The 10,810-nt window shown below is 52.0% G+C and overlaps 1 protein-coding gene across 3 annotated transcripts in view; it reads left to right on the top strand.

The window, feature by feature from the left end:
- LOC144170047 (uncharacterized) overlaps window positions 1-10,810 on the top strand; it is a 299,096-nt gene that overhangs the window by 279,068 nt on the left and 9,218 nt on the right. For 2 of the 3 annotated variants that reach the window (XM_077699562.1, XM_077699563.1), the window contains exon 6: window positions 8,005-10,610. In XM_077699562.1, the coding sequence (XP_077555688.1) occupies window positions 8,005-10,610 (2,606 nt within the window). The remainder of the gene's footprint in view (window positions 1-8,004; window positions 10,611-10,810) is intronic. The other variant, XM_077699564.1, reaches the window with a different exon arrangement.

The raw sequence follows: 10,810 nt of genomic DNA, 5'->3' as shown, positions 1-10,810 counted from the left end.
CCGCTGTCGCGCATTCCAGAAAGTTGATTGGAATGCCGTTGCCCGCTGTTTCGCAGTTTCTCGTAGACAGGAGATTACGTCTTCGATACCACGTTGTTAATCCAATAACACCAATACCAAGCCGACCGCGGGGGTGTCTTAATTCACGCCCGGCTTTCGTCACCTAAACGCAAATTACCCAATCGATAACGCTTAATGTCCCACGCTGGACAACAAAAAAATCTAAGGAGAAAGAGACAAAGGACTTGTAGTACAGTCGCGAGCAACACGCCCGAGGAATGCGAAAGAGTGCGCTACTGCCGTTTGTCGAGCGAGGCACAATTAGGCGTAATAATGACTCGGAGCCGCTTGCTCAAGCAGTGCCACGGGGCACTCTGAATGCTGGCCGCGAACGTGGCCGGGATTCCAAAGGAACGTTCCTTGCGTGAAAAAGAAGGGCGCCGTCTCCTGCCCTCGTAATCCACACCACGACGTTCCGACTGCAGCGGCGGTGGTGGCGGGGGGATTTTCAAGGCGTTTGGCCTGGGGCCATCCATGCCTGGCATTCCCGTCCGCCTATCTTCGTTTTCGCCTGCATTGCCCGAGGCCTTTTAACTGGGGCACCGTGCTGGTGTCTCTTAAACACCGTGCCCGCTCATAACAAGGACCGAGGTCTTTTGCCCCTCCCCTAGTACAGCCCTTGCCGACACCAGTTCGCACCTCTGTTGTAGATGCTCTTCTGTTTGAGCCACTCGGAGAAACGCAGCGTGGGGATAGCCGCACCCTAATAACGCAGCCCCTGAACGTATTCACTAAGCGTTGTTGTTGGCCCTTTTGCAGATAAGGTTTCCCTCTCGGGCTCGCCGTATGTGTTACGTATGGACCGACCGCCTCCGGAAATGCGCGCCGGCGTTTCATGGAGCTCCTGCTGTTCCTTGGGTGCTGCCCCATTTAGTCTTTTCTTCTCTTCTCCGCTTAGTGCCGGTGGCGCCACCAGTGTTTTGTATTCAGCGCGCAGCAATCCCCGTTCCCTTCACTTGGCACCGGTGTCTGGCGGAATCTGAGAATGCGGAGCGTCGAAACGTGAACTGCATCGCCGCGGACTGCATCGCCAACCGAGCAATGCGGAAAAACACCCCTACTAAACATATTTTTTTTCAGTTCAGTTAACATTGGATGTAGGGGCTCGCGAGGGCATTTTCAACTTTGAAGCAGCTATGGCAGTTCGGGAAAGACTTACGCGTAAAGAACGAGCGTTATTAATGTGAAAGCATTCAATGCCCCATGAAGGGAAAATGCGGCGTCCTGCGTCGGTGTGGCCTAAAGATGGTGCATAAAATTGGCTGCCATCGGATGCGCAATAAAAGCAAAGCAAAAAATTGCGCGGATTCGGGATTGAAACCCTGGTCCTACAAATGCGAGTCAAACACGCATCAGAGCCTTTACTTTAGCCCAGAAAAAGTGGACCCAGGGAGTGCGTTGTGGCCTTCGACTTAAAAGCGTGTCTCAGAGACATGCACTGAGGCTTACACGAGTAACTTGATCACGCTAACTACAGAGGTAGCACGGCACGTTTACACTAATAGGGAGTATGTATGGCTTGCAGTAGCGAAGAAGAAGAGAACGAAAGACACGAAGGAAACAATACTCTTTCTTGTGTATACGCGCCAGTACCCTAAAGGAAAGAAAACCAGGGAGAAAACGAAAATGACGCGAAGGAAAAAAAACTGTGGTTGATTCCTCTTTCATAGGAATCAGTAAAATACTAAAGGGAAATGTGCAGCGAAATCTGCACCTGAGCATGATTTGCAGGTAGGCGGGTGTCTTGTGGGTGTGCTTGGCGAGCGGCGTCCTGCTGGCGGGTCGCTTCGGAAAAGGTGTACTGGCGTCATTTTCGTGACGGATATGACGTCAGTGAAATCTTGCTATATCCTGGCATAAAACACTTTTGCGTTAAAATATGAAACCCGAGAACGAACAACCCTAAATATAACGTACTCTTTAGTACTAAAGGTTGCTTTCCCGCAAGAAGACCCTGCGAGCAGGAGTGCACCCTTTACAGGCCGCTTGCGTCGTTGTGCTGGCGTCATTTCCGTGACGGATATGACGTCAGCGAAATGTTGGTGGATCCCGGAATAAAACACTTTCGTGTTGAAAATGTCATAAGGACGATAATAGGAGGCCACAATCCTACAATGGGAGGCCTTCATAAATAATTTGGCCATGCTGATAACAAAAGTAGAAACACACCGTACCCAATAGCGGATATGCGGTGCTTACGAAGGGGATGAGCCACGCCTCTCAGCAATACACACAGAAGAAAGCGTCGTAATCGGAAAAGGATCATGACGATGATAATCAAAGTACAATAGCACCAATGGAGACATTTCTGTACGTCTGTATTGTCTCTACTGCGGTGGACTCTGAAGCGTCTACCTCAGCGGCGGCTGTGAAACGTGGGCGTCCACATAAGTACGCCTTAGGAGAGGCGCAAGGGAACACAAAAGATGCCACAGTGCAAGCACAGAGGTAGGTGCTCGCTGCTGCGAAAAACACCACCACCAGGCACCACGTTGACCGTCACGACGCGAAGATCACACTACATACATATGCCCCTCTCATTATGAAGACATTGTCTTAGCGGAAGATGGCATAATCCCGACATACCTGCCGTTAGACCGAGGAGCGCGCATGACTAAAGGAAGACAGCGCAGTCTTCCTGTCCTTTAGTCTTCCTGTCTTCCTTGTCCGTGTGCCGGCTGCGCACGGACAAAATGGAAACGACTGGACCCACACAAGCGCTTCCTTTCATTTCTAGATCTGTGGGCTCTTTTGCGTGTTTTACGATGGATCCAATTGTACCAACCCAGCGCACGTGTGGGTCCAGTCCTCTTCTACTTGTCCGTGTGCCAGCTGCAGCGTTGTCTTCCCCGGATCATGTTCAATCAAACGCGCCCAAATAGCCACTTTAGGATTCCCCAGCTTCGAATAACATATGATACTTTCGCATCACCACACGTAAGCAGCCTTAAGTGTGCCTTTAAAGGCACTCTGCAACACTGACGATAAACACTTTCACTCTTTTTCTTTCGCGTCTGGAAGCAATGCGAAAGCTACAGTTATCGACAGTCCTTAGCGGCACTGCCTGCTGTGCTCGCCGCGGAAGATGCGCCTTCCGTTTCTGCTTTGCTTTTGTGACAGTTTCCTAAAGCGGCTATGTAATGCGTTTATTGCTCCAACCGAAAGGAAGCCGGCCAATAGCCACTACACCGCTTTAATGACGTTATTCCAGCGGTCGAAGAACGCCAATACCGGGAAAGAGAGAAAATTCTTTTGAACAGGTTTCTAATTTATCTGATTGGCGTAGAGCAGTAATTATTGGCCGCGGTGCTTCACGACTCCCTATTCTAAGTTCTGGATGTGTTGGTTGATTGCGTTCTAAAAGCACTTATGATTTAGAAATAAAGCTGGAAAAAGTGTTGAAGGGTTGAATTTCTGCAAAAAAAAATGTTGCAAAAAAGTATTGTATTTTTTATCTGTATGTCACTCCGTCCGTCCGTCCGCCAGTTCGCCCGTTTATGGTGCTCGCAGTGTCACATGCGTGTCCGTTATGCGACGCCAGCTGTCGAGCAATAATTTAGTCATCACTAGACGGACGCCGTCGTAGACAGGACTCGTCGTCCCCATGCACCTTGCGTATTTCCTTTCTCGCTGGTTCCTTGTTCAAAACAACCGCTGCCGCACAGCATGTTGACGTCGCTATTTCCATTCCGGCTGCACACACCAACGTGGCCACGGTTGTAGAGTTCCTTCCGGCTGCATTTCCGCGTTCGCGCTCCTACGGGGAGACGCTCAGGACGAACACGTTCTCGCTGCTCTCCGGTGACGGGCCCGGTCTCCTCCTTGGCTGGGCAGCGATACCCGAGGCGTGAAATGTTCCGCAGTGTGCATAACACGCTAGCGGCCGCTTGCGGAGGCGTTTATTCCAGCCGCCCGGAAATAACGCCAGGGTGGGCAACGGCGCAAGCGTTCAAAGTTGCGTGCTGCGCGTACCGTCGTCGCTTCCGAGACAAAAAAGCCCTGGGCAGTTACCTGTTCTTTACACGCTTTCCTCCTCGTTAGGCATGGGGTTGTTTCTATTCTTGTTTTATTTTTCTTTCTTACGTAGCTCTTCTGAGTTTAAGCCGATCCTCACGCCACGGTTGTTCTATTTTACGATTATTTATGAGCTTGGGATGAGGACTTCTTCATCTTGGTGGTGGCAGACGGACTTTGCGGTGTTGCTCGGTTCTCGCGTGGCTACTCCGCCGGAGAGAGAGAGAGAGAGAGAGAGAGAGAGAGAGAGAGAGAGAGAGAGAGAGAGAGAGAGAGAGAGAGAGAGAGAGAGAGAGAGAGAGAGGTGAAGGGCGGGAAGCTGGCGTGCGTGGAGAGGACGCCACTCGGCGCCGATACTCCGCGCCGCCGAGGCCGTTCACATTGGTACGGAAAAGGAAGCTCCTATTTTTCGGTCACGGCCCGCGGGAATTTCGATTCGTGACTTTCGAGCGGAGAAAATAACACGGGGAGACACGCCACACGGTGGAGGCAGTGACGCGTACGAGGAGTCCTTGAAAGGCCGCGCCGATCTTCTTTTTTTTCTTTCAGTCGCACCCCGCTGTTTTCGTTCGGTGGTTTTTGTATTCTTTTGTGGAGTCAAGAGAGTTCGAAGCGAGGGCTGGTCTCACGACCGACGAGGATGCGGCACTCGCACCTTCTGGACTGGACGACAGCTGGCGCTGGAGGAGGAACGCCCGTGTCATTGTTTTAGCGGGGGTCAACGAAGGACAGTGGCAAAATGAAATACACAAACGAAGTTTTTAGACGTGAGCGGAGGGGGATGCTCTTCCAGCCAGAAAACTTTATGCCCGCGGAAAGGTAAGCCAGCAGCCTAGCGCGCGAAGGAAATCATAGGGGAAGTTGTACATGTAGTAAGCTACTAGTAAGGGAAGCGCAGGGGCCGTGGTACGGAAGTGTCGGTGTAGAAAACGTTTGGTTAAAGCTAAGGAACCCTAGTTAGCCTACATTTATCGACAGTGCCTGGGCATTCGTTCGATAAACTGCAATATAGACTTAACAAATAAATACATACCTGTGCGTGTGTGTCTGTGTGTGCGTGTGCGTGCGTGGTATTATAAACGTCTCATCAGTTGTGACTGATTGATTATGGGGTTTAACGCGCCGACGCTATACCTGCGCTATGAGGCGCTCCGTAGTGAAGGTCACCGGATTAATTTTGACCACCTGCGGATATTTTACGAGCGCCGAAATTATCTTATCATTTTTTTTTCTGTGTGCAATGGCTACTAGACCCGGCTACGCATGGCCCGCGCGTGTATTCTGTGCATCGAAATTTACAGGGCTGTAGTCATGTCATGTTTAATATGCATGGTTGATTTGTTTGTTTCTATCAAATTAGGCTGTCCTGTTACCATCAAGATGATGACGATATCACGTGTACGTGTTGAATTTAGCGCGCCAACAGAAAAACTGAAGGAAGGGCGGGGCAGGCCGGCAGGTGCCTCTCGCTTCGTCCTGAATTCTGTAATGCGCTAACCGTTATTTACTGTAAATATGAAACGACCAGGTCAGCAAGAAATTTGGCTAAAATATTAGAAGTGGCCAGCCTGCAAGTCTACCTGTCTATGAGGCGTGCTCTGACAACGGAAACCTTTGGGCTTGGACACCATAACGGTTCGCTATCTTCATTCAAAGGGTGCGCGAAAGTGTTTGAGGCCTTTTCTTTAGACCGTGATTGTACCAAGAGATTCTGTCGAATGAAGCCATAAAAACCGATTAACGGGTCTTACGTTAAGCATCACTGCGAGCCGGCCTAGTTGGAACCGTTAAGAATGACAAAAATATGTAGGATTTACTGGGACACTGCTAGGGTAACAGTCTTTCGACACTAAGCGCATTGGCCGCGCCTTGACAGTTTCAAGGAACACACAAGGGCCGTCATCTTGACGTCCCACATCCGCCGGGGGCTGCGTTTCCGGGCCCGCTGCGTTGCCTGCCCTCTTGCAAGACAGCGCGTCGAGAATCGCCGCTCGCTGCTAAGGTCATTGGCACGCGTGGGAGCGGCAGCGTTCGTGTCCGCAGGCAACACGATCTTTCCGCGATCGCGTTGATGGCCCGTCGGCATGTTGGCGCGGAGCCGTGACCTATGAGGGGAGACGCCCGGGCCCTCCCGCTTGGCGAACACTGGTCCGCAGTGTCTCCCTGCTGTCGCAACCAGAGACAGTCGCTCCTCTCGCCTCATCCCCCACCCCCTTCTTTCCGGACTTCCCTTGTTGTAGCATTGGGTTTTAACGTCTGAACGTGTAACCCAGCTTTTGGGTCTTCTTTAAGTACAGCAAACGCTCGTTACAACAAAGCCGCCTTATTCGAATTCTCCCTTTGTGGACCTTTTTCCAGTACCGGTCCTCCTAGTGGCCGCCACGGTAAAGTAATAATGGCAGTAAGGCACGCCTTCAAAAAAGTTTTGCTTTCGGGAAACTCGTGCACAAAATATGCTCTTCGGGAAGTCCCTCCCTCACGAACCCGTCACCCGTACCTTTCACATGAATGTCGCGGTATCAAGTGCACGTTCGGTGGTTGAATCGCTTCCTTTTCTTTACTTTTGTTCATTTTCGTTACTCCCTCACTGGTAGCCGTGTTCTCGCGGTGTGGTCAGCCTCAAACATCTTTGCCCATTTCCTTCGAAAGCCTTTTTTTGTGTGCATGTATAAACTCACTGTAAACTCTCGAACAAGAGGAAATAAAAACGTGAAGCGCTAGGAAGCATACCCGCTCCCCAAGCACTAAGCTGAGGGGTGCCTTTTTGTTTATTTTGCCCTAGGCGACTGCCAAGCGGACCGGCAGCCCGCGCATGCCCAGGTCGCTACTGAAAAAAGGCCCATCGGCTTTGAACAAAGTAGCGCTTATAATGACGTCAGTGTCCCGTTCCGAAAACGTCATAACGATAGTTTACTATATTTGCCTACCTCTGTTCATGGTACTGCCGCTGACTTTTAGTATCACAATAGAAACAAGGATACGAACAGTTGGCCTCCACTAATATGTGGGTAAAGTCTGACCCGTATAGTTTTGTTGTTCCAATGCTAATTGAGTTATGCGGGTATGTTAGTAGCGCCATTAAATGTCTTCCCTGCCGTACTGCCAAGAAATGAAAACCAATAATCTCCGTTGATATGCGCACCTCTTTTATTTTTATTAGCCTATCTGACAAGAAATAAATCCTGCGCGCAAGTAGTTTTGATAATAAAATTAGGTTTTGCGCGGTTAAAAATTTATAGAATGTCTTTGACCTTCAGACGATGGTCTGGAAACCGTGATTCGTCCTTTAAGCAGAAGTCTGCGAACAAAGGTTTTTTGAGCACTGTTTCGTAATTCGTAAGAAAACCATTCTCATCGTTTTAGACCCTGACGTTGCTATGGCTAGCCGTAAACGTAGAAACTCATGAGCACAGCTTAAACTTCATTCTTGTATTTCAATTCGGTTCTCCGAATTTCTTCCCTGCAGAGTTTTTTAGTTCATGTAGCAACTGATGCGCTTGAAATTTAGTTCACGAGGATGCTTCCCTTCTGGAGTAGCCCTATAGTTATTTCTGTAGACATTCTCGCAAAGTTCATAAGCCATTGATCCCAACTGACGCCGATACATATGCTGCTTGTATATTCCTGGGAGCATTTCAGCCGTCGGCCTAGGCAGCTGAAGGACACATAAAAGACAACGTCATTTTACTTGTTAACTTCTGCATCATTAACTTCAATCCAGTCGCGATATATATAAATCTTCCTCGACGAAGATCAGAGAAATAAGTGCGCCCTCTATGAGGCCCTCCGATGGTGTACGAGATGCCATTAATAACTCTAAGTGCATTCGTCAAGCACGGTCGTAACCGACGCATGCATGAGCTGAGTTGTTTTATTATGCTTTCGTAATAAGATTGCTTTATTTTTCTCTCTGCCTCCTCCTCCTCCCAGAAGCCCTGAGCCCGTTCCAGGAGAGGGAGGAGAAGTCCCGGACCCCGGACTCGGAAGACCCCATGAGCTCTGACGAAGGCGGCGGAGGCTTCCCGTCCCTGCTGCTTCGGCGGCTGCCGCCCGACGGCCACGAGTTCCCGACCGCGTACAGCGAGCCGTCGCTGCCCAAGGCCCCACCCGCCGCCGTCAACCACCGCGAGGAGGACGGCCTGCCGCTCAAGAGGCCCATGCACGTGTACGAGGACTCCGGCATCTTCTCGGACGACCCGCTGTCCTCGCTTTCCGCCTCAGAAGGGGAAGAAAAGACGAAGGCCACGGCGACCAAGTCCGCGAAGGAGTGCAGTCGCCAGGGCGACGGCCGAGCAGCCACCGCCGTCGCCGAAACCACCTGGACCAACGGCGTCAACAAGGACTCGTCGTCGTCGCCCATGATCGCGGCCACGCCGCCCGTTTCCGCGCCCAAGGAGGACAAGGGCCTCCCGGCGACGTTCGCATCGATGCCCCTGCCAACGCCGACGGCCCAGTACAGCTCCCCGCTGATCCTGGACAGGAGGGCTTCTGCCGAGGCCACGCAGAAGAGGTACTCCGGCATGCTGGCGTCCATGCTCGAAACGACCAAGTTCTGCACCAAGCTGAAGGGGTTGGTGATTCCAGACAAGCCGAAGGCCACAGCGACGGTTGCGAAGACCCTGCCCGTCATTGTAAGTAACTCGGTACCGACTTCGAACAAGGTGGTCCATCTGGACGAGAGGCCCAAAAGGGACAGCAAGCACTCGCCACCACCCAAGCACACCGCGCTGCTCGCCGATCCTCCCTGGAAAACGAAAGAGGTCTCGGAGGTGCCCAAGTACTCGCCGGCGTTCAAACGACGCTCCCTCCAAGTATCTAAGTCGTGCGATGTGTCTCCTGTACGGGGGGGATCGCAGAACGGCTTCCAGTTCTCTCTAACGCACAGCAAGCCGGTGACGCCCGTCTTGCCTGAAACGCCCGTCATGTCTCCGCCACCGCTTAGCTACACCTCATCCGGGTCAAGGTCGCGATCGAACAGCAGCTCCTCCACCTTCTCCAATCCCTCCAGCAGTGGATGCTCGCTGGATGCAGCCAAGAAGAGCCGGGCCGACTCGTACGCTTTGAGTGACGGGGAGCAAAAGCAGGCGGCAGTCGCCGCCCCCGAGGCGCAAGTGAACAACGGCAAATCCTACGCACAGTCACCGCTTCTCGAGCGCTATCTCTCCAGTGCCTCATACGATGAAAAGAACGCCGAGCCGAAGGTGTCGAGGCAAAACAGCGTCAAAAGTGCTTCTTCCACTGATTCTCGGACTGATCAAAATACAGTGATAAACAGCCATGATGCCCCCAGTGTTAAGTACAGCTCCGAGCGGAGGAGCTCCTCTGAGATGAAGCGACTGAACTCTTTCGACTCTACCGATGGCGGGAATAAAGACACAGCAGCGCCAACTACCGCGAGCGTATCCGGCAGTCCACCTCAAGTGCAGCGGCTAACCGCAGCAGAGACCAAGTGCGACGAAAGCAGGAAACCGTCAAGGAATTGGGAGGTTACTCCATTGAAAGACACAAAGACGAAATTCCGTTCCATGGATGACCGCAGCTGGAACTCGCAATTCAGACGCCACTCCTACGACCACGATGATCAGCCCAGCTACTCGAAGAGGGTAAACAGTGCTTCGAACATTAATACCGACCAGAGGACGCGGTCTCTAGACCTCAAGGAAACCCCAAGTGAGGCATGGCAGAAGAGCGTGAGGGCCAGTCAGCTCGGTCAACAGAAGACGGTGCTCAAGAAAACTATCGACAGTGCAGACAGTGCTAAGAGCTTCAAGGCGCTAGCGCAGAAGTGGGAGCAAAGGTCCCAGGACGCACAGACCGTAGTTCCACAACCTGCGAGGAAGGACGTAGCACTTACGAACGGCAAAGCGCACCCACCAGTCGCTCCTAAGCCTCACGACTACAGGCAAAGTCAGTACGTTGTAGCCAATGCAAAAGCGCCTTCTTCTCCGTCGACATCTTCCGAGTACCCGTCCGTGCAGATGCGCTCTCAAAAGTACGCGGCTTCAAGGCCCGCTTCAATGTTCGAGGAAAGAGACAAGCCTCGCTTGAGCCCCGAATGGCCCGAGTCGCATCCATCGTCGTACCTTCGCACTAAAGTGGAGAGGCCTGCCAGCACGGCGTACAGGAGCAGCAAGAACTGTTCGTCTTCGCTCAGTGTTAACGACATCAAGAAAGCGTTCGAAACGGAGGTGGCCAAAGTTCCTCCGCGCACTCTGGCGTCTCTCAGAGCCATCAGGTCGGAGCAGCAGCTTCCCCTCCCCGAGCACCGGCGCTTCTCCTCGATCGACTCGAACGACTCCGGAAACAGCACCGCCTCGAGAGAGCAGTACTCGTCCATGACGTCCCTGGCTTCCACGAGCAGTCTCATCTCGCCCCAGGAGCTTCAGCAACTCATCGATGAGGCAAACCAGTCGCTGGACGAAGCTGGAGCCTCTGGACATGACATTCACGTAGTCATCCTACACAAGGACTCGCCAACGAGTGGACTTGGAGTAACGCTGGCAGGGGGCTCCGACTACGAAACGAAAGAAATTACGGTTAGTTTATTTTTATCGGCGAAGAACCTTAGGACCTCGCTTGGTCCGTGGCTTGGCGTCCGTGTACACAGTGCTGTGCATGCGCGAGGAGCATGGGATTGGATTGGATTGAAATGGATTGGATTGGATTGGATTGAAATGGATTGGATTGGATTGGATTGGATTGGAATTGTATATACTGTACAGACGCGTTTTCACTC

This window comes from Haemaphysalis longicornis, unplaced genomic scaffold (genome assembly GCF_048455015.1).
Source record: "Haemaphysalis longicornis isolate Haplotype H1 unplaced genomic scaffold, Haemaphysalis longicornis Haplotype H1 scaffold_2, whole genome shotgun sequence".
Lineage (NCBI taxonomy): Eukaryota > Metazoa > Arthropoda > Arachnida > Ixodida > Ixodidae > Haemaphysalis > Haemaphysalis longicornis.
The sequence above is the reverse complement of the archived record's forward strand: the minus strand, read 5'-3'. Positions and strand labels throughout refer to the sequence as shown.